The sequence below is a fragment of the Telmatherina bonti genome (genome assembly GCF_933228915.1).
Source record: "Telmatherina bonti genome assembly, chromosome: 5".
NCBI lineage: Eukaryota > Metazoa > Chordata > Actinopteri > Atheriniformes > Telmatherinidae > Telmatherina > Telmatherina bonti.
Window position 1 is genome coordinate 42,036,513 of NC_136623.1, and position 25,161 is coordinate 42,061,673.

The following is a 25,161-nucleotide window of genomic DNA, read 5'->3' on the forward strand; positions in this document are numbered from 1 at the left end:
ACAGAAAGTCAGACAGACAGACAGAAAGTCAGACAGACAGAAAGTCAGACAGACAGACAGACAGAAAGTCAGTCAGACAGATAGACAGACAGAAAGTCAATCAGACAGAAAGTCAGTCAGACAGACAGACAGACAGAAAGTCAGACAGACAGAAAGTCAGACAGAAAGTCAATCAGACAGACAGACAGACAGAAAGTCAGACAGACAGACAGAAAGTCAGACAGACAGAGAGACAGACAGTCAGAAAGACAGGCAGAAAGTCAGACAGACAGTCAGAAAGTCAGACAGACAGAAAGACAGAAAGTCAAACAGAAAGTCAGAAAGAAAGTCAGACAGACAGAAAGAAAGTCAGACAGACAGACAGAAAGTCAGACAGACAGACAGAAAGTCATAAAGAAAGTCTGACAGACAGACAAAGTTAGACAGACAGACAGACAAAGTTAGACAGACAGACAGACAGACAGAAAGTCAATCAGACAGACAGACAGACAGAGAGACAGAAAGTCAGACAGACAGACAGACAGACAGACAGAAAGTCAGACAGACAGACAGACAGAAAGTCAGATAGACAGACAGACAGAAAGTCAGACAGACAGACAGACAGACAGACAGAAAGTCAGACAGACAGACAGAAAGTCAGACAGACAGAAAGTCAGACAGACAGACAGAAAGTCAGATAGACAGACAGACAGACAGACAGACAGTCAGAAAGACAGGCAGAAAGTCAGACAGACAGACAGACAGACAGAAAGTCAGACAGACAGAAAGACAGAAAGTCAATCAGACAGACAGACAGACAGAAAGTCAGACAGACAGACAGACAGACAAAGTCAGACAGACAGACAGACAGACAGAAAGTCAATCAGACAGAAAGTCAGACAGACAGACAGACAGACAGACAGACAGCAAGTCAGACAGACAGACAGAAAGTCAGACAGACAGAAAGTCAGACAGACAGACAGACAGAAAGTCAGACAGACAGACAGACAGAAAGTCAATCAGACAGACAGACAGACAGAAAGTCAATCAGACAGACAGACAGACAGAAAGTCAGACAGACAGACAGACAGACAGAGAGACAGAAAGTCAGACAGACAGACAGACAGAAAGTCAATCAGACAGACACAGAGAGACAGAAAGTCAGACAGACAGACAGACAGAAAGTCAATCAGACAGACAGACACAGAGAGACAGAAAGTCAATCAGACAGACAGAAAGTCAATCAGACAGACAGACAGACAGAAAGTCAGACAGATAGACAGACAGAAAGTCAATCAGACAGACAGACAGAGAGACAGAAAGTCAGACAGACAGACAGACAGACAGAAAGTCAATCAGACAGACAAACAGAGAGACAGAAAGTCAATCAGACAGACAGAAAGTCAGACAGAAAGTCAGACAGACAGAAAGTCAATCAGACAGACAGACAGACAGACAGACAGAAAGTCAGACAGACAGACAGACAGACAGAAAGTCAATCAGACAGACAGACAGACAGAAAGTCAATCAGACAGACAGACAGACAGAAAGTCAGACAGACAGACAGACACAGACAGAAAGTCAGACAGACAGACAGACAGAAAGTCAGACAGACAGACAGACAGAAAGTCAGACAGACAGAAAGTCAGACAGACAGAAAGTCAGACAGACAGACAGACAGAAAGTCAGACAGACACACAGACAGTCTGACAGACAGACAGACAGAGAAAGTCAGACAGACAGAAAGTCAGACAGACAGACAGACAGTCTGACAGACAGACAGACAGACAGACAGACAGACAGAAAGTCAGACAGACAGACAGACAATGTTAGACAGACAGACAGAAAGTTAGACAGACAGACAGACAGACAGAAAGTTAGACAGACAGACAGACAGACTGATAGTCAATCAGACAGACAGACCTACAGACAGAAAGTCAATCAGACAGACAGACACACAGACAGAAAGTCAGACAGACAGACAGACAGAGAGACAGAAAGTCAGACAGACAGACAGAAAGTCAGACAGACAGACAGACAGACAGAAAGTCAATCAGACAGACAGACAGAGAGACAGAAAGTCAGACAGAGAGACAGAAAGTCAGACAGACAGACAGAAAGTCAGACAGACAGACAGACAGACAGACAGAAAGTCAGACAGACAGACAGACAGACAGAAAGTCAGACAGACAGACAGACAGAAAGTCAGAAAGACAGAAAGTCAGAAAGACAGAAAGTCAGACAGACAGACAGACAGAAAGTCTGACAGACAGACAGACAGAAAGTCAGACAGACAGACAGAAAGTCAGACAGACAGACAGAAAGTCAGAAAGACAGAAAGTCAGACAGAAAGTCAGACAGACAGACAGACAGAATGTCCGACAGACAGACAGACAGAAAGTCTGACAGACAGACAGACAGAAAGTCAGACAGACAGACAAAGTTAGACAGACAGACAGACAGAAAGTCAATCAGACAGACAGACAGAAAGTCAGACAGACAGACAGAAAGTCAGACAGACAGACAGAAAGTCAGACAGACAGAAAGTCAGACAGACAGACAGAAAGTCAGACAGACAGAAAGTCAGACAGACAGACAGACAGAAAGTCAGTCAGACAGATAGACAGACAGAAAGTCAATCAGACAGAAAGTCAGTCAGACAGACAGACAGACAGAAAGTCAGACAGACAGAAAGTCAGACAGAAAGTCAATCAGACAGACAGACAGACAGAAAGTCAGACAGACAGAAAGTCAATCAGACAGACAGAAAGTCAGAAAGACAGAAAGTCAGACAGACAGACAGACAGACAAAGTTAGACAGACAGAAAGTTAGACAGACAGACAGACAGACAGAAAGTCAATCAGACAGACAGACAGACAGACAGACAGAAAGTCAGAAAGACAGAAAGTCAGACAGACAGACAGACAGAATGTCAGACAGACAGACAGAAAGTCTGACAGACAGACAGACAGAAAGTCAGACAGACAGACAAAGTTAGACAGACAGACAGACAGTTAGACAGACAGACAGACAGAAAGTCAATCAGACAGACAGACAGACAGACAGAAAGTCAATCAGACAGAAAGTCAGACAGACAGAAAGTCAGACAGAAAGTCAGACAGACAGACAGACAGAAAGTCAGACAGACAGACAGACAGACAGAAAGTCAGACAGACAGACAGAAAGTCTGACAGACAGACAGACAGAAAGTCTGACAGACAGACAGACAGACAGACAAAGTTAGACAGACAGACAGTTAGACAGACAGACAGACAGAAAGTCAATCAGACAGACAGAGAGACAGAAAGTCAGACAGACAGACAGAAAGTCAGACAGACAGAAAGTCAGACAGAAAGTCAGACAGACAGACAGACAGACAGACAGAAAGTCAGACAGACAGACAGAAAGTCTGACAGACAGACAGACAGACAGACAGACAGAAAGTCAGACAGACAGACAGAAAGTCAGACAGACAGACAGACAGACAGACAGACAGACAGAAAGTCAGACAGACAGACAGACAGAAAGTCTGACAGACAGACAGACAGACAGAAAGTCAGACAGACAGACAGAAAGTCTGACAGACAGACAGACAGACAGAAAGTCAATCAGACAGACAGACAGAGAGACAGAAAGTCAGACAGACAGACAGAAAGTCAGACAGACAGACAGAGACAGAAAGTCAGACAGACAGACAGACAGAAAGTCAGACAGACAGACAGACAGACAGAAAGTCAGACAGAAAGTCTGACAGACAGACAGACAGACAGAAAGTCTGACAGACAGACAGACAGACAGACAAAGTTAGACAGACAGACAGTTAGACAGACAGACAGACAGAAAGTCAATCAGACAGACAGACAGGCAGAGAGACAGAAAGTCAGACAGACAGACAGAAAGTCAATCAGACAGACAGACAGACAGAGAGACAGAAAGTCAGACAGACAGACAGAAAGTCAGACAGACAGAAAGTCAATCAGACAGACAGACAAACAGAGAGACAGAAAGTCAGACAGACAGACAGACAGAAAGTCAGACAGACAGACAGAAAGTCAGACAGACAGACAGACAGAAAGTCAGACAGACAGACAGACAGACAGACAGAAAGTCAGGCAGACAGACAGACAGAGAGACAGAAAGTCAGACAGACAGACAAACAGAAAGTCAGACAGACAGACAAACAGAAAGTCAGACAGACAGACAGACAGACAGACAGACAGACAGACAGACAGACGAGTTGGTTTCAGCCGGCTGTTAAACCAAGCGGAGTGGACTCAGCCGGGTCAGCTTCAGGTACGTCAGCAGCCCAGGTGCTAACGTCGCGTCAGCCACTGTGTCAGTCCACGTTTGGTGAGACCACTACGGGTGAAGACCTGCGAGTCTACCTGCGCCAGTCCACCGAGACACGAGCAGCTAAGCTCACATTACCACGTGTCTCCAACCATCCCCGTCTGATACGGGGACAGACCAAGGCCTGTCTCCCACAGACAAGGCAGTCCTCTAGACCTCTCTGGACCACCGTCTCCCACACTGTCCTCATCCTCTGTCACCTCCCGTCTCTGGAACTGTCAGTCCGTAGTAAATAAAACAGAATTCATCAGTTCTCTGATGTCAGTCTCAGACGTTCAGGTCCTGGTCCTGACTGAGACCTGGATCTGTCCAGAAAACACAGCGACTCCTGCTGTCCTCTCCCTTAACGCAGATTTCACCCAGACACCTCGCTCTGCTGGACGAGGAGGTGGAACGGACGTCCTGCTTCCTAAAACATGGAGCTTTACCTCTCTGTGTCCCATGGCTTCCTGCTCATCATGTAATCCAGGTCTCTGCTCCGACCGATACATACATTCTGGTCATATATGGCCTCCAGGAGGCAACATGAACCACTTTATCTCTGAGATGGATATGTTACTCTCTGACACACCTGATGATGTCACACCGCTGGTTGTCATGGAGACCTAAATATTCACACTGGCAAAACTCAGATCAATGACTTAATGAACCTCCTTCAGTCTCAGACCGGTCCAGACTCCTCCGACACACTAAGCCGGCAGCACTATGGATCTGGTCCTGACCAGGAACTGGTCCACAGCTGATCTGCCAGTCCCCCCCCCGCACCTGTCAGACCACCTCCTGGTCACATTCTCAGCCCTCCTTCCTCATGACACTCCGGAGGCTCCAAAGCTGGTTTCCTAGCACAGAAAGCTGGGATGTGTCACCCCTACACAGCTGTGTGAGCAGGTTTCCTCTAGCGTCCCTTCCCACTCAGACTCCTCCTTCCTGTCTGTTAATGAGGCTCCAGAAACACTCTGCTCCTCTCTGGCCTCCTCTCTGGACAAACTCTGTCCTCTGCTGACTAAAGCAGCCAGACTAAACCCTCCCAGTCCATGGCTCACTGAGACGTCACAGAGCAGGTCTCAGGCCAGCAGAAAGAAAAGAAGTCCCTGACTTGTCAGAGTCCCAGCAGAACCTCTCAGTCTTCACATCCAGCCTGACGGCTGCCAACATAGACTTCTATCAGAAGCAGATCCACAAAGCTCCCAACACACGGCAGCTGTTCATGGCCTTTAACTGTCTTCTTTCTCCAGCAGCTGCTCAGCCTCCCGCCACGCTGACTGCAGACATGTTGGCTTCCTGTTTTACTGAAAAGGTTGCTACCATCAGGAATCACTTCTCTGAGCCTGACCAGCTCAGTCCACCACATCCAGCTAGTGGTGCCTCACTTTGCTCTTTCTGCCCTCTGAATGAGGACCAAGTCTCTAAACTTCTAGTCAACTCTAAAGCCACTATCTGTCCTCTGGATCCGGTCCCTACCGACATCCTGCAGAGCATTTTACCTCCAATCAATCTGCAGTGACCCATATTATCATCTCCTCTCTGGAATCCGCTGTCTTTCCCTCTGTCTTCCAGCAAGCTCGGGTCACCCCGCTGCTGAAGAAACCCACACTCAACCCAGTCCAGGTTGGAAACTACCGGCTGGTCCCACTGGTGCCGTTCATGTCCACACTACTGGAGCGGGTCGTCTTCAGTCTCCCAGTTCCTCCATGATAGAAACCAGTTAGATCCACATCAGTCTGGCTTCACTCCACTGGAACTGGTCTCCTGTCGGTTACCGATTCCCTCCAGCTGGACCAGATCCACCGGTCAGTCCTGGTCCTGCTGGATCAGATCCACCTGTCAGTCCTGGTCCTGCTGGACCAGATCCACTGGTCAGTCCTGGTCCTGCTGGACCAGATCCACCGATCAGTCCTGGTCCTGCTGGACCAGATCCACCTGTCAGTCCTGGTCCTGCTGGATCAGATCCACCTGTCAGTCCTGGTCCTGCTGGACCAGATCCACTGGTCAGTCCTGGTCCTGCTGGACCAGATCCACCGATCAGTCCTGGTCCTGCTGGACCAGATCCACCTGTCAGTCCTGGTCCTGCTGGACCAGATCCACCGGTCAGTCCTGGTCCTGCTCGACCAGATCCACCGGTCAGTCCTGGTCCTGCTCGACCAGATCCACCGGTCAGTCCTGGTCCTGCTGGACCTGTATGCTGCTTGTGACCCAGCCAACCATCAGGTTCTCCTCTCCACTCTCTGAGCTCGGCATCTCTGGATCTGTCCTCTCGTGGTCCACGTCCTACCTCTCAGGAAGATCCTTCAGAGTATCCTGGTGAGGAGAAGTGTCCAGATCACATGAAAACAGGGGAGCCTCAGGGATCGGTGCTCGGCCCTCTTCTCTTTCCACCATACACCTCCTCACTCGGTGCAGTTATAAGTTCTCACGGTTTCTCCTATCACTGCTATGCTGATGACACTCAGCTTTTCCTCTCCTTTCCTCCGGACACGGCCGTCTCAATGAGAATATCAGCTTGCCTTGCTGATACCGCTGCATGGATGAAGGATCGCCACCTTCAGCTCAATCTGTCCAAGACAGAGCTCATTGTCTGTCCAGCCGATCCTTCCTTACAGCTGCAATTAATGTGAAGCTTGACTCTGTCACACTTGTTCCTACCTCTGTTACCCAGAATCTTGGGGTCATGGTGGATGACCAGCTGACCTTTGAGGTTCCCTGTTGCCTCGGTTGCCCATACCTGCCGATGTGCTCTCTACAACATCAAGAGAATCAGACGTACCTGACAGAACATACGACTCAGCTTCTGGTTCAGGCTCTGGTCATCTCACACATTGATTACTGCAGTTCCCTACTGGCAGGTCTGCCTGCATGCTGGTTAAACCTCTGCAGATGATCCAGAACCAGCAGCACGTCTGGTTTTCAACCAACCCAAACGAGCTCATGTCACTCCGCTGCTAATCGCGCTTCACTGGCTTCCGGTCGCAGCATGCATCACATTCAAAGCTTTGCTTCTGGCTTACAAAACAATAAGTCAAACGTCTCCCGTCTACCTTCACTCCTTCATCCAGACCTACACTCCCTCTCCACAGCTACGTTCCACCAGTGAAAGACGCCTCGTGTTACCACCAATACGTGGGACTAAATCACCAGCCAGACTCTTTTCTTCTGTTGTTCCACGATGGTGGAATGATCTCCCAAACTCTGTCCGCTCTGCAGAGTCCCTGTCTACTTTTAAGAGCAAGCTGAAGACTCAGCTCTTCAAGGAGAACTTCAACACTTAGTTTAGCTGTATTTGTTGGAAAGTTGGAGAACTTAGCCCAGTTCTTTGCAACAAACTTTATGATAATTATTCTTTGTATTATAATATAGGTGACATTATATGGTGGGAAGGGAGGAAACAGAAAAACAAACAAAAAAACGAAGCCTGTAACACTTAATGGAAGGACCTGCGTCCAAGTGGACAGTCCACCAGCACCTTCCTACGCTGTCCTCTACTGATTGATTTCCTGCTTGTGTTGTTCTCACTCATACGCTTTGGATAAAAGCGTCTGATAAATGACTGTAGGATAGAATAGAATAGAATAGAATAGAAAGTCAGTCAGACAGACAGAGCATGTTGCTATACCCACACACTGTGTGTCTGTCGTTGACACGGCTCGTCTGGCCAGCTTACAGCAACGTTTCTTGTTGCTGCAGTCAAAGTTTTTCATCTAAAACATAAATGTGTCTCTGGTTGCAACCATTGCGAATATTCTGAGTCGAACATAAACATCACTCAACCACCTTGTTTTGACACACAGTCCAACGCCTGTAGCCAATCTGCTGCAAAACAGCTGTTAGTCACACCGATTTTCATTGATACAATACTAAATTAATCATATTTATAAACACTGTTAGATGTTTTACGGCGTGACGCTGTGCTTTCCCATCGACATTAAATACACTGACTGTAAATTGAATGTAAATTAATGGTAAATTTAAGACAATTGAAAGCCTTAATTACCACAGATTCTAACTTAATGTATTTTAATACTTTCTAAGGACCTGCGGGAATCCTGTTATACGGCTTTTGCACAGTTGTGAGTTACGTTTTAGGAAATATCTGAAAATCATCCAAAATCCCTCTCCACTCTAGCACACTGTAAAAGTAATTTTATAATTCCTTAAACAAATGTGTCTCTTGCCCAGAGTTTTTGTTGTACATGCACAACTATATATCAAAATGTAGAAAAATCATGTTACCTATGTAACACCCATTAGTTATACACAGCATTCAAAGCTGAATTTTACTAGTTAGTTTAACCGTCTGACTTGGTTTGTTGCTGTTGTAGTATTTATTTTCACCAGCAGAGTGTGCTTGGATTTCTTTGTGCATTTCTGTTTCTACACGTTTTTTTGTTTATGACCCAAGTTGTTGTTGGACATTCCATGCTGATTGTTGTTTAAATAAGAATTCAGTCATAGCTGAGCCATTGTAATGTTTTTTTCAAGTGACTTTTTGGCCATCAAAGTATTTTGTCATTCTGTTTTCCCAAACTGTTGTCTGTCTCCCTTATATCCTCCCTGAGTGAAACTAAATAGAAAGTACATGACCATCACCTCAGCTCATGTACAGTAGACAGTGTCACACCTACAAACTGGAACACCAGTTGAGGTGGCTCGGGCATCTGGTCAGGATGCCTCCTGGACCTCCCTGGTGAGGTGTTCCAGGCACGTCCCTCTGGGAGGAGACCCCGGGGAAGACCCAGGACATGCTGGAGGGATTATATCTCTCGGCTGGCCTGGGAACGCCTCGGGATCCCCCCCGCAGAGTTGGCAAATGTGGCTGGGGAGAGGGAAGTCTGGGCTTCCCTGCTTAGACTGCTGCCCCCGCGACCCGACCCCGGATAAGCAGCAGAAGATGGATGGAATCACACACACACCTGCCCACATACTTATATGCTTAGGCAGTCTTTGGGTTACGAACGAGTTACGTTCCTACACTGTGGCGTAACCTGAATTTCCGCATTGTCGGAATTTTTATACCATAACATACTATAACATAAAATAAAAATTAAGATAAAGTCACTTACCATCATTGCTGTCCTTGTCTTGCTTACTGTTGAGAGGTGGTGGGAGAAAAAGGCGGGGAGGCTGTGAAGGCTGCTGGTGAATCAGGGTCATATAATGACGTAGCAGATGACAGGTCTTCTGTAGATGCTGATGTTGAAGGTAGGGATTTTTGCTGGCCTCTCCAACTTGGTAAAGTATTTTGAGATGTCCGTCTGGAAGGAAATTTTCTTTTTCTCCCACATCTCATGACACTGAACACTATCCGTCACTCCCCTTGAAGCTTTAGAAAAAGGTTTTAGATTGGGGTCCTTTGCCTCGAATCGCGCCATAGCCTGTTGAAGAAGTGAAAAAGCTTCAATTAAGCCCTTGGTTGTGGAATGCCGTGGTTCTAGGGATGGAATTGTCTTTTTCTATTAGCTAGCTCGATGAGGTCCTCGGGTGTTAGTTCCACTCCATGATAATCCAGCAGTTTGGGGATGTCGTCAGTGTCCAAGTCCAAATCCAACCCCGGACTGATTACAGCCACTTTGTCACAGACCCGCGGATCTCCTCAAAACTGTGTAAGTCATTGACAAACTGGGGACACAACTTCTTCCACACGCCATTCATGTTCATCTGCCTCACCTCATTCTACGCATCAGCAATGTTCTGGATGGCATCACAGATGTTATACCGCTCCAAAAGTCTTTCAGGGTGAAGTTTTCTTGAGTCTTCGTCCTGTCCAAGGCCTGAGCCATTGTCCTATGAAGGTAGTAAGCCTTGAAGGACACGATGATGCCTTGATCCTTGGGCTGCAGCAGGCATGTTGTATGGGGAGAAAGAAAAATCACCTTAATGTTGAGGTGGAAATCCCCCAAATCCTCTTGAGTGCTCTGGGGTTTTCAATGAGAATCATAAGCAGAGCTTTAAGTCCCCAGCAGCGTTACCTCTAAGCAGCAAAGTAAGCCTCTCCTTCCCCACCTAAATGACCCGGGCTGTCTTCTCCTTGGAGACGTAGGTCCAATTTGGCATCCGCTTCCAGAATAGTCTGGTTTGATCGACATTGAAAACTTACTCAGGTAAATAGCTGCCCTCCCGGATGATTTTGGCTAGATCACCTAGAAAAGTGTTCACCACTGTTTTGTCCGTGGATGCAGCCTCACCTTGGACCTTGAGATTATAGAGGTTGGTCCAGTCCTTAAAATGCGTGAACCCACTGGTGGTGAATTCCTCCTTTACAGCATCCTGGCTTTAATGGTCTTTCAGCATCTGAAAAATATGCCGTGCCTTTCCCTGAATGGAGAGTAGGCTGATGGAAAACCTACGCTGATTCTGATCCTCAATCCAAATCAAAAGCAGCTTTTCTATTTTGATAAGGATGGAAGATTGCTGCTTGGTGATCACTGTAGCCTTCATAGGAGCCAAGTCCTTCATGTGGTCTAAGATACGGTCCTTGTCCTTGATGATGGTCACGATGTTTGACCGACTGAAGTCTAAAGTCCCACTCGTGTTTGTTGGTGTCTTGCCTTTATCTGACATTTTGATGATGTCCAGCTGGGTTTGCATCATAATGGCTTTTTTCTTGGCTGAACCGGCATCTTCAGAAGATCCTGCTTTCCTTTTTGGGGCCATGATGCACAAATACAAACTCTTGAGACAAAATGACTGAGTCAAGATGAGGACGCTGCTGATGACCGCGTAACCCGCATTCCTACACACTGAGGCTTTGTCTTAGCCTCCGTGTCACCTACTAGTATACATTATAAGAGCTTGCGAACGGAACCTCATAACTTGCACTATATATATATATATATATATATATATATATATATATATATATATATATATATATATATAATTTTTTTTTTTTTTTTTTTTTTTTTTTGCTTACATTTAATGGGAATCGTAAAGTTAACACAAAGTAAGTCAAGAACTGTGTGACCCAAGGACCACCTTTTCAAATAAAAGAACTTCAGTAGAATGAAAACTCCAGTGAGTTATTAACCAGTTTTATTCTATGAAGTCTGAAAGCAGTTACCTCAATTATATCTATCTCTATAGCAAAATGTCCTGGCAAGGACACACACACACAGGCAGCGCATGCACGCAACACTTTAACTGATCAGAACTGCACACACAGGGCAAATACAGGATCGGTAATGGGCTCAACATACGGGGGGCAATGAAGCTTATTCTCCATTCATTTCCTATGGAAACTCAGACTAAGTGCGCTAAGAGACCCCTAGGATGACGACGACTATGGTGATAAATGTTCCCTTGCTGGTATATCTTTCCCTTTCAAGGTCAGATTCATCTTTCCCATGTGAGAGTCTGCCGCTCGCATCTTCTGGTAGATGTTGTCCATTTTGAACTTCAAGCTGAATTTCCAGCAATACCATCAATGGACGGACCCTGGTTCCCTTAGACAAGGATGTTTCTGAATGAGTGTTTGGGCCACTGGATCATTTTCTTCCCGTGTTTGGTAGGGATTATTCGAATATATGGCTTCAGATAAGCTGTCCAGGATGTCAGATTTCATGTTTTTGTTTTGTTTTTTTTTTATCTTTCCAGAAGTGTACCATCTTGTTGGTAGGCTTCATTTCCTTACTTAAGTTTTAGTTCAACACCAAAGGGGAAGCTAGAGATGATGAAAGGCTGGGGCAGCTGATGAGTTCGAGTGCCCCTAGGTCCCTCATCCAAGGAGGACGATGACAGACTTACTGTGTCGAGGGTGGAGTCTGTGTGATGGGGTTCATTTGCCTTGATGTGCACTTTTAAAGTTGCCTTTTGTTTAGGAAGATTTGACATGCAAGTTACACAGGCCATTATCAAAGTCTGGATCCTGATACAGAATCACAAAGTCCATATCCAGTCCAAGTTTGGCCCTTATGAATGAGTGGAAGTCATCAATATTCTCAGGTACGTTGTCAATGGTAATCCTTCTTATGTCATCTTCCATCAAGCTAATGAGCAGCAGCATGATAGAACTGTGTCACAAAAATCAAAGAAAACTAAAACATTATTCTTCTACCAGATTGACTGTGGGGCAATATTGTTCAAAAATCTTATCTAGGAAAACAAAAAATAGTACATAATAAGGTCATTGTGCTATTTTGAAGTTATTTATACATGTCATTTGCATCCAGTTGTTGAGAGATGACTAAACCTTCATGGTATTTTATGCTAATGGTAGAGCTCTGTTCAGTGCTTTTATGGTGACGTCGAGTCAAATAAACAAATAAATTTTTATAAAAAGTTGAAAGACGTGACCCACATAATAATGCGGATATGTGTCACTATGGTGTCGGATTGTCCGTGAAAGCACCATTCGTTCACGTGACAACTCATGCATACACGCACGGTGACGCTTTAGCTTGTTGAGCCTATCCAAATTGTTGCGGTTCTCCATACAAGCTGCTGGCGGTTCTTCTGGCAGATGTGTGGGAGAAAGGCTGCTGCAGGTTGGACGCAAACAAACCCGTTCAATGTTAATCAGATTTCTTCGTAACTTTAGACAGTCATTGTATGTTTAGACATATTTATACCCACCGTGGGCGCTGGGATCGTTGCGAGTAGACCATTACCTTTGTAGCGTATTATCTTTAACGTTAATCCACTTGGAGTGATCCAATGTCGGAGCGACAGTGGGTGTTTATTATTCATTTGCTGTGTCATTAGACAAGCGGACGACCTCGGGGCACCACCCAACCCTTAATTTATGGTCAGGCAAGGAATACCGTAATATGACAATGATATTTGTCTAACAACAGACAACCATCAGCCTCAGAATATGCTTACTGAGTAAGTTCTCGTCAGAGGGAACAAATCACTTCTCAAAGATCGATCACACTACCACGACTTCTTAAAATACAACATACTTTATTAAAACCACACCAGTTAAAATCAACAAGCACAAATGAAATTAATCTTATGAACCAGAAATAGCGGGCAGCAAGCATCAAATAATGAATTAGCCGAGATGAGAGGGAGAGAGAGAGGGAGGGAGAGTATGAAAAGCTCGAGCCGAGCCAACAGCAAAAATGTAAAATAAAATTTTTAAAACTAAAGTTATGAAAGCAGTTTACATAACTTGAACAACTAGGAAGGTTGGAAAGATGGCAAGTCTAATGAAATTTACTCCTTATATCAGACAGGGTACTTCTTATATCAGGCGGATACCGCGTGGGATGGATTTAAAAGGGAAGCATCTGCTTACTAAGACACCAGCTTGTGATCAGAGTCAGAGAAATAATGGGTCAGCTTTACTTCAGCGCTAGGTGGTCAGGAACCGAATCCACTTGGAGCCAGTAGACAAGGATTTAGTGGTCGGCCTGTGATACTCGTCCTAAGGGGGCCTGCACAGAAGTCAGAAGCCCGCCTGGAACAGCCTGGTTCGGCATCTGAAGTTGGACCCAACTCCAATAAAAATCCACGGGTTGCGGGTGCTGGCAAAGTCCTGGGATCGTTGGAAAAGTAACGCTCTGGGGTGAACTTCAGGTTGTCCAATCAGAGTGCAGGAACATGGGGTCTCAAAGTTTGGTCAAAATACTAAGTTCTTAGGAGATTAAACTTAACATTTTTCCAAACTCGAAACATGTCTGTTAAAATCCATTTATAGTTGAGCAGAAGTATGAATGATTCTTATAACAATGAACATTTAGAACACTTTGCTGCTGTCCAAAGGGGAAAAGGTTTGTTAACAGGTACAAGACATTTCAAATACATTTCATCAATGATTTTCACTTTCCACGGACCTGGTGGGTCAAGAAATCATTTCCACACAAGTTCTTACTTTGAGTCAGATTGTCTACAGTATTGAGATGGATCTGAATTTTATGGCTTCTATTGATCTCTGTTTCGGAGAGCTGTGGATCGACTTCCTTTGAAGTAGAGAATCCTGAGTTCTTATCTGATTAAGTCTTGGGACGTTGCTTCACCTTGGATTGGTGAGTCGGCCCTCAGTAATGTGATTTGTTAGCAGTAGCATGCTCGTGGCTATGCCAGCATAAGCACATTGCACTGCTAATGCTAACACTGATAGTTTGGATTTTGTTTTCTTTTTTTTTTGTAATTAAAGTTTTTATTGGTTTTCAAAACATGTTATGATACAATAGAAAAAACACATGAAACTTATTAAAAGTAAAAAAAAAAAAAAAAAATACAGACTGGTGCTCCCACTCCCTGGCTCCCCTATCCCCAGAATAAGGGTAATGTTACAATAAATCGAAAAGTTGAAAAGAACAAACATTGCAATTGGCTGGGAATATTAAAAATTCTGGAAATTCCACACTCACCAACATAGTGTTTTAGTTATCAAGAGGGTTTACATCACGCTTCTGTCACATGTTAAAGAATTCCAAAAGCTGTCCCAGTCAGTGTCTCTGTCCCCTCTCAATTTATTGAGCATGGACTCATAAGAGGCTGTATCTGCCATGGATTTGATCCAGTCATTTAACTCGGGGCACTTTGTAGTCTTCCAGTGTCTTAAGATGATCCTGGACGCTGTCACCAGACCGACCATAATGACTGAAAAGACTCCTTTAGTGACATTTGGCATCTGGGATCTGTCCCCCAATAAACACAGTTCTGGAGTCCGAGGGACCTCTGATCCGGACCAGGCACTTAAGACCTCCAAAACTTTAGTCCAAAAAGGTGTAACTAGAGGACATTCACAAAGGCAATGCAAATATGTCCCCATCTTTACATTTCTAGCACAAATTATCCGGCATTAGTTTCATTCTGTGCAGTCTGGCAGGAGTATGGTAATATCTATGCAAAGCCTTGTATTGTATAAATTTACTCCTAGCCTCCACATATTTACCACTTTCTGATGAGATTTCTAACCATTTTTCATTTGCATATTCCCGTTTCAGATCCCTCTGCCACAAAAGTTTAATATTTGCTGTTTCACCGCTCAAATTATAATTAAAAAATTTATAAAATTGAGAGGCCGTGTGACGATCACGTGGCATCCTGATATAGCCCAATATATCATTTTCAACTGTGTCTTCAAATTTAGAGGTCACACAATGTCTCATTTGTAGATACTTCCAAAAGTTTGCTCTGTCTTCCAGTCCAAATGTACGAGTTAAGTTGTCATAGGTCATAAATCTTCCATCTTTATACAAATCTCCAATAGTACACTTTCCCAATACATATGGCAGGGTTATTCCAAAGAGAGGCATATTTCTGTACAGAGTGTGAGAGTTTTAACATTTTATGTACCTTCGACCACACTTCACAAGAGTGAATAAAAACTGGGTTTGTTGAATCAATCTTTTGAGACAACTTGTGTTTTGGATCAAACGGTGAGCAAATATCTGTTTCAATGTTTAGCCATTCTTGTCCATTCTCAGTGTCCTCCCAATATTTAACTAATTTAGCCATTCCAAATGCCAGGCAGTACAGTTTTGAATCTGGAAGGCCTAGACCACCCTTTTCCTTAGAGCATACAATTTCTCTAATTTTATTCTTGCCCTTTTGCCTTCCCATAGAAAATGTTTAATCATAATTTCATACCTTTTAAAAATATCTGATGGAATCGTAATGGGCAACATCATAACTAAATAGTTAAACTGAGGGGCTGTGACCATTTTGACAAGATTAATCTTGCCCCATAATGTTAGTTTAATCTTCTCCCATTTTTCAAAGTTAGTTTTAATTTTTAACAACACTGGGTTAAAATTTAGTAGGGGTAGTTCTTCCAAATCCTGACTAAGTCGAATCCCCAAATCTTTCCTACCTTTAGGTGTCCATTTAAATTTGAATTTTTCCACCATATGTGGATAACAAAGAGCAGATAGCGGCATGGCCTCAGACTTAGTCCAATTTATTGTATAGCCCAAAACTTTTGAAAATGACTGTATAGTATCCATCAGATGTGGTAATGAGATAAGTGGGTTAGTGATAAATGCTAAAATATCATCTGCGTAAAGTAGCAGTTTGTGTTCCTGTTGGCCCCTGAGTATCCCTTTAATGTCCTTTTTTGTCCTAATGCTCACTGCTAGGGTTTCTATAAAAATAATAAACAACAAGGGGCTGAGAGAACATCCCTGACGGGTCCCACGTGATAGGCCAAAGAAAGATGAAATTATGCCATTAGTTATCACTGCGGATTTTGGTTCTTTATATAGTATTTTAACCCATTTAGTAACATGTGGCTCAAATCCAAAATTTGATAATGCCGAGAAAAGAAAGCCCCATTCAACTTTATCAAACGCTTTCTCCGCGTCTAGGGAGAAGGCAGCTATTGGCTCATCTTTCGATTGGCTCAACCACATCAAATGCAATAATTTCCTAATATTATCAGAGGAAGAGCGGTTTTTCATAAAGCCTGTCTGATTTGGATGAATGATGCTGGGAAGAACTCGTTGTAGGCGTAAAGCCAGCACTTTAGTTAGTATTTTACAGTCCAAATTCAGCAAGCTGATTGGCCTCTGGTTTGATGGATCTGTACCATCCCTATCCTTTTTTGGAATCAGGGATATCAATGCTTCATTAAATGTGGGGGGGGATCTGTCCTCTTTCAAAAGCCTCTTGATATAATTTTGGTAAGACTGGGGCAAGTATGTCTAGATATTCTTTATAATACTCTGCAGGAATGCCATCATACCCAGGAAATTTCCCTGCCTTCATTGCTGATATTGCTTTTCTAATATCCACCTCTGTTATTGGTGCTTCTAACCACTCTGCTTGTTCCTGAAGTAACTTAGGTAGATTGAGTCTGGAGAAGAAATGTTCACATTCTCTTTGGTTCTCATCATTCGACACTGTAGTTTTATATAGCATTTCATAGTATTGTTTAAACACAGCGTTTATGTCTTTTGCTGAGGTTACAAGAGAGTCTCCTTGTTTAATAGCAGGAATAGTATTTGAAAAATCCTCCTTTTTGACTTGTCTTGCCAAAACTTTCCCTGTTTTTTCCCCACCCTCATAAAATGTAGTTTTTTAGCCTGAATAGAGAATATTTCACCTTTTTATTATAAATTTCATTCAGCTCAAATTTTAGCCCGCAAATATCTCGATATAATAAATCATCATATTGCTCAGACAAATTGTTTTCTTTCAATTTTCTTTTCCTTTCCAATTCTTGAATTTTAAAAAGGCTTTATTTTTTCTTTTTTGAAGCCTGCGCTATTAATTTACCCCTTACATAGGCCTTAGAGGCTTCCCATACAGTTTGGATATGCTCTGTACTACCAATGTTTATTTGGAAAAAGAGTTTTAAATCTTCCCGCAAATGTTCTTTGAAAGATTTATCTTGTAGAAGCGAGAAATTCATTCTCCACCTGGACCCTTCCATATTCTCCAGTCCTATTTTTATCCAGAGTTCAATAGCAGCATGGTCAAGCGCTATGGTTTTTATTACACAATTTATGACATTATGTAATAAGAGTTTTGAGATTAGAAATAGGTCGATCCTTGAGTAGGACTTATGACAATGAGAGTAGAACGTATATTCCCTTGTAGAAGGGTTAATTAACCTCCACGCATCAATAAGGCCCATATCCTCTTTTAACATATGAACTGCATCCCTTCCCTTAGAACTAAGTGGGCCTTTAGTCGTGCTTTTATCCAGAATAGGGTCCATCACTTCATTAAAATCACCCGCTAATATTATTTGTCCCTCCATGTCTCCCAGAACTTTATTTATATTATGGAAAAAATGGGGGTCTTCCTTATTCGGTGCATAAATATTACAAAGTGCTACCTTTGCACCCTCTACCATAACTTGGACACATATCATTCTTCCTTCCTCATCTTTAACTTCCTTAATCAATAAAAATGGAATATTTCTTTAAATAAGAATAATTACACCATTGCGTGCGCTTGAATGGGAACTATGAAATGTATGACCTACCCAACCCATTTTAAACATTAACTCTTCCCCCTCATTCAGGTGAGTCTCTTGAAGAAATATTATGTCTGCTTGATTTGTTTTTAAATAAGTCAAAATTTTTCTCCTTTTAGTTGGATTTCCACACCCGTTAATGTTCCATGATGTAAATTTTATACATTTCCCAGTCATCACAAATTACCAATCAAAATATATTTTAAACCTGTAACCACACATTTAAACAAATATGTCTAGACATCTGTCCCCTGGGTACGAGCCTAACACTAGGGTGCTCCAAGCCAAAAAATAAGCATAAAATAAGGTAAAATAACCAATTTACCTGGAAAGAGAACATTTCCATCATAAACAACCAAAATAGTACAAGAAACAGCTTAAAACCTGTCTTGTTAATGCTGCCTAATACAGCCTGATAAAGGTGAACCTAAAAAAAAACCTTATCAGGTCTGTGAGACGATGCTCCGTTCCTCTCCGTCCGTGATGACAGGTGGCAGGCCCGTCCCTCTCCGACAGGCAAACATAGCACTTCATGTGAGGCTCCTAGTGATAATCAAACGGTCGCATCTGGGATCTCCTCCCGCTCCTCGTCCCCCTCTCTGCTGTCGTTGATAAACTTCTCCGGCCTTTACTGAGTTGAAGCCTACATTTTTGCCCTTCCACTTCACTCGCAGCGTTGCTGGAAACGCCAGGGTGTATTTAACATTGTGCTTTACAGCTGTAAACGCCTTTCTCTTCTCCACCAGCTCTTTGGTCATATCAGGAAACACGGACAGCTGGCATCTTTCCCACTCAAACCCGCGTTTCTCCTTAGCTGCCGCAATAGCTTTATCTCTCGCTGACTGCCTCAGAAATCGAATAAGCACTGGCCTCGGGGCTCGGTTTGGATCAGGAAGCGGCACAAGAGCTCGGTGGGCTCGCTCAATCTCAAATTCGGCATCATCACGCATTCCAAGACCCTCGACCAACATTCTCCGAACACAGCTCAAAAGTGTCCCATCAGTACCGATAGTCTCCTTCAATCCAACCACTCTCACAATATTCCTCTTGCTGTGGTTTTCGAGGGCTTGAATGCGATCGCACATCGCGTCCACCAGCTTGCTTCTCTCTCCATCCGTGGTGTGTAGCCGTTCCGAGGTGTCCTTTAGGCGGGAGATACGTGTCTCGGCCTCGGTCAACCTCTCCTGCATTGCAACCACTGCTGTGCTCAATTCGGTTATCGTCTGCTTTATTGTTGACACATCAGTAGCGACGATTTGCAGCGTATCACTCATTTTAACAACTTCAGTAAGCAAGCTTGCCAGATTTGGGGGAGATGCAGATGCGTCGTCCTGTTCTTCTCCATGTGGAGGGCTGCTGCAAGTGGCCACGTGGCCCGCGCCTTTAGCTTGCTTCGAGGCGGCCATTGCAGGATCAAATGGCTTATTTTTCTTTTTAAAAGACGGTAGTGATCTTTACACAGCAGGGCTGAGGGAGGCTCCCCCTTAGAGTGGGAGCCTCATCTATTAATTAATTAACAGAATAGCATGTCGGAAAGCGGAGAGCTCTTAACCAGCTGCCATCTTGCGCGCCGTGCCCACGTGACTCCCGGATTTTGTTTTCTGAGCTCTGCAATATACTATAACTCCATGGAATGTTGCTCTGACATGTTTTTTTATTGTATGTGTTGCTTAAGAAACATGAACAGATGTTGAAGTAATTTGAAACGGTGTACACCAAGTTAATGAACTTACTGAATTTAACTAATGGTTCATGAATACTGAGGATTAGCTTTTTGACTAACGATTGGTCTTGCTGTTTTGATGCATGCCAGGTGTGCCCTATGGGGGTACAAGACCTAATTTGATGGTGAGCTAGAACAAGAGCCTGAACTGGTACCCAGATTGTCTCCTCTACAGTCTGGTAGGAAGCTGTTGCAGCCAGCTGCTCCCACTGTTGTTCACTCAGCCTACTGGAGCAAAGGAAAAAATGGATGGATCAAATGGAAATATATACATTGTGTTTTTTTTAGTACTCTTGAACAGTTGTAAATATTGTATATTGTATGTTGCTATACCACTGTTAATGATAAGGTGCCAGCTATTCAAACACATACCACTTGCTGTTGTTTACTGTATCCTCACCTCCTAGTGTCAGAGACCAGACAGAACTAGGAAGACACAAGTGACACGTTTAAACAGTTTATTGAATATTTAGGGGGAAAGGGTGAGAACTGTGCAGTGTAACTGAGGAAGCCGGGTTAGTACAGGGGTTCCCTCGTCCAGGATCCGAGGTCAGCAGTACTGGAACGGAGAAGTTCAGAGCAGCAGTACAGGCAAGGGCAAGGCAGTAGACGGTGTAGTGAGACAGAAGGCAGGTCAGGATTACCGGGGCAGGAGATCAGAACAGGTCCGGGTTCGCAGGCAGGAGTCAGACGCATAGGTAAACAGGCAGGATACAGGTGCTGGTTTGCAGACGACCTGATAAAGTGTGGTCTGAAAGGCAGGGCTTAAATACAGAGGCAGGTAATTGGGAAATGTTGTGCAGCTGGCAGGTGATGAGACACAGAAGTTGGTTGGAAGTTGGAAGTCAGTGATGAGAGTCTGATCCATATCCGACTGGCCGGCACCCAGATTCTCACCTCAGGTCCATAGCCCTTCCAGTAAACGAGGTACTGGAGACCGTTACCCCTCTGTCTGGATCAAAGCAGGCGTCGGATGGTGTAAACCAACCCCCCATTAATGAGGCGAGGAGGCGGGGAAGGAGGTGTTGCTGGGACCAGGGGGCTTAAATGTATTGGTTTGATCTTCAAAACATGGAAAGTGGGTGTACCTTCATGGACCTTGGACCGCGGTGGGACTGATGACCCTCTGGATCGGAAAGGGACCAAGGAACTGAGGTGCCAGCTTACACAATTCCACCCTCAGTGGCAGGTCCTTTACTGACAGCCACACCCTCTACACCCTCTGCCTACAAGCCTACACCCTCTGACCATGTTGGTCAGAGGGTGTAGGCTTCCCCCAATGGTTGGCCCCAGTGGCATAGCTGGTAACCGACTTGAGTAGAGTGGCACAAGCTTGTGCCCAGGAGCGGCGGCATCAGCGGGCATAGGTGAGGGCAGACGGACAGGAAACCTCCCCTTCCTGGCTGGAAAACAGAAGAGGCTGGTAGCTGTGTACACACTGAAAAGGTGACATACCTGGGGCTGAGCAGGTGAGGGAGTTGTGGGCGTACTCCACCCATGTCAGTCTGAGGCTTGCATGAAGCAGTACACTGAAGTGCCTTCTCCAGCTCCTGGTTTGCCCACTCCGAATGCCCATTGGACTGAGGATGGAACCCAGAGGTGAAACTGACTGTAGCGCCTAGAAGATGGCAGAACTCCTTCCATAACGCGGAAGTGAATTGTGGGCCTCGGTCCGAGACGACATCCCTGGGCAGACTGTGTAGATGGAAGATGTGGTCCAAGACAACCTGGGCAGTCTTTCTAGCTGATGGCAGCTTGGGAGGGGAATGAAGTATGCCATCTTGCTGAACTGGTCAACCACAGTGAGCATTACAGTCATACCATCTGATGGGGGCAGGCCTGTTACAAAGTTCAGGCAGATGTGGGACCAGGGTCACGTGGGTACAGGCAGAGGCTGGAATAACCCGGCAGGGGGTTGGCAGGAGGGCTTGTTATGATTGCAGGTGTGACAGGCATGAACAAATTCCCTGACACCCTTTCTCAAGGAAGGCCACCAGAAGCGCTGGGCAAGGAGATGGCAGGTGTGAGCAGAACCAGGGTGGCAGGCAAGGCGGGAGGTGTGTCCCCACTGTATGACCCGGGACCTCAAGTTCTCAGGAACGAAGAGACGGTCATCAGGGCAAGCACTTGGGCCGGGTTAGTCACGGAGTGCTTCTCGCACCTGTTCTTCAACATCACAGGTCAGGGCAGCTACCAAACAGGGACTTGGCAGGATGGACGCTGGTTCCTGGGAGGGAGTATAATCTTTCTGAAACTGGCGGGAGAGAGCATCTGGCTTGGTGTTACTGGAACCGGGGCGGTGTGACAAGGTGAAACTGAATCTTGTCAAGAACAAGACCCAGCGATACTGTCTGGGGTTCAGCCGCTTGGCAGTGCAGATGTACTCAAGGTTTTTATGATCAGTCCAGACTAGGAATGGAACCGTAGACCCCTCTAGCCAGTGACGCCACTCCTTGACTTGTGTACAACAGGTAAATGTGCTATTACCCCATATATTGCACACAGTTTATTATTTTCTTGAGATACCTAAAGGATTACAGATTTCAAAATCATCGATATGCAAGCCTAAAGATATACTTGGCTCCTCTTTTAACAGAAGGATGTGCTTGAAATATGTTCCAAAAAATATGTTAGTGTAATGACCCTGTTGGGATTCTTTACTGGCTTCTTTTAGAAATATGTCAAGGACCTCTAACAACGTTTGCAGTGTTTAAAGAATTGGGACATAAACAAAAGTTTTCTTTAATGGGAAATCTAAAATTAATTCAACTGGATGGATGACACCAAACCTTTATTTGAATTTGGATAACCTTTTTTGTTCTGAGCCAAGACACCCACTTTGAGAAATAGAACTGAGAGGACTTACATTGTGTCAAGCATCTTTTACCAGATTTATGGTGTTTTCCTTAACAGTATCATTGTGTTTCTTCAGAAGATTTCTTATGGTGTACCAATCAACAGAGTAATGTCATAAAAATGTCATAAAATTCTCTGACAATTTCTTCAGAGGCTAATTCAGAAACATGCAAAATTGCTGGCATGCATAGAGATAAGGACCAAGTACTCCAGTGCCCGGGGCTGTCTCCCGCCTCTCATGGGGGAGGGTCGGTGGCCTGGTGGGCTGGGCTGGCCTGGATTTTCCGCTGCTGTAGTGGGCGGGCCCGTGCCCTGGTGCTTGGTTGTAGCCCCGGGACCAAGGGAGTGGGTGGTTTCAGTGTGTGTGCATGTGGATGTGGGGAGGGACTGCAGCACGTCTTCGGGTGGTAGTGTCTACTGTAGGTGTGGGGGCGGTAGGCCTTTGATCTGGGGTCTCCTTCTGCCGCCCCTCTCCTTCCATGCCTTCCCGCCCCCTTTGCGTGTGGTCGGTTGTGCCTTCTGGGGCCAGTGGCGGCTCTCTGGCTTGAGTCATGGGGGCCTTGGTCAGGGTCTGCCTGCCCTCTGCCCCCCGTGGCGTCTCACACTGGGCATGTTGGGAAGGAGAGAGGAGGGTAAATGCGAGTGAATGGATGAAGTTGTAAATGGAAGGTGACAGGTGTGTGTGTGTGTGTGTGTGTAGGGTCATGCTTGTAGTAAGAACCGGCTACCAGCCAGTGAAGGAGCTCGTGGCGGTTGTGGCGTCGCAACCATCCTCCTGACAACGTGCTGGTGTGATGAAAGGACCAACATTTTGACAGAATTTAAATTAGCCACTCACATAGCTACAGCACTAAAAAAAAAAAGAATTAAAATGAACCAAATCGTGTTTTATTGAAAAGAGACACAGTGTTTGAACTGTGGTGAAAAACAAAGCTGTACTAGACAGTTTACAGCACTTTACTGATGCGTACTGGGACTACTACAGTCTCAGAAAACAGCCGACGATCACAAGGTTGTTTGACTGAATACGACTTTTACCTTTGTGCTGTTCGGTTGCGTTCCAGAGCCCAATGCAAAAATAATGTCAGGTTTTTCATCAGATTTGTTTTTATTATTTTTGTCCATTCCACCTCGTATCAGTGCCAGTTATTTGTTTTTTTCTTGTTGAATGGGTTGGTGGCGTACAGCTGACGTTGTTGTCTGTCCTGTCGTCCACAGGAGCGTCTCCTGCTTTCCATTCTTCCAAAGCACATAGCAGATGAGATGCTGCAGGACATGAAGAAGCCCAGCCAAAAAGAGATGCAGCAGTTCAACACCATGTACATGTACAGGCACGAAAATGTCAGGTAACAAAGTCAGCTTGTTCTGTTACGGAGCGCAATGGAAGCTCTGGCCAGGTGGACACATATGTATGTATGTATGTGTTCCGTGAAAGCTTTTTTATGATACATATATACACATATCTATATATCTATATATATCACCTCAGCCAGTAGAGGTGAAGCAGGAACTAGAAGAGCTACACAGTGTTTAATGCTAAAGCATGGAGCAAATATTTCACTGTTATACAGGCAGCTTCCAACAGCTAGCTTCCTCTCCATGATGCAGCTTCTAACAGCTAGCTTCCCCTCCATGATGCAGCTTCTAACAGCTAGCTTCCCCTCCATGATGCGGCTTCTAACAGCTAGCTTCCCCTCCATGATGCGGCTTCTAACAGCTAGCTTCCCCTCCATGATGCGGCTTCTAACAGCTAGCTTCCCCTCCATGATGCAGCTTCTAACAGCTAGCTTCCCCTCCATGATGCGGCTTCTAACAGCTAGCTTCCCCTCCATGATGCGGCTTCTAACAGCTAGCTTCCCCTCCATGATGCGGCTTCTAACAGCTAGCTTCCCCTCCATGATGCGGCTTCTAACAGCTAGCTTCCCCTCCATGATGCGGCTTCTAACAGCTAGCTTCCCCTCCATGATGCGGCTTCTAACAGCTAACTTCCCCTCCATGATGCGGCTTCTAACAGCTAGCTTCCCCTCCATGATGCGGCTTCTAACAGCTAGCTTCCCCTCCATGATGCGGCTTCTAACAGCTAGCTTCCCCTCCATGATGCGGCTTCTAACAGCTAGCTTCCCCTCCATGATGCGGCTTCTAACAGCTAGCTTCCCCTCCATGATGCAGCTTCTAACAGCTAGCTTCCCCTCCATGATGCAGCTTCTAACAGCTAGCTTCCCCTCCATGATGCAGCTTCTAACAGCTAGCTTCCTCTCCATGATGCAGCTTCTAACAGCTAGCTTCCCCTCCATGATGCAGTTTCTAACAGCTAGCTTCCCCTCCATGATGCAGCTTACTGTGATGCCGTCTCTGCACATTGACAAACAAATTATCTTTCTAAAA

General features: G+C 44.9%; 1 protein-coding gene across 1 annotated transcript in view; it reads left to right on the forward strand.

Moving 5' to 3' along the window:
• Positions 1-25,161, forward strand: part of adcy3a (adenylate cyclase 3a) — a 273,600-nt gene that overhangs the window by 118,304 nt on the left and 130,135 nt on the right. The window contains exon 4 of the mRNA XM_079239987.1: positions 23,995-24,122. Coding sequence (XP_079096113.1) covers positions 23,995-24,122 — 128 coding nt within the window. The remainder of the gene's footprint in view (positions 1-23,994; positions 24,123-25,161) is intronic.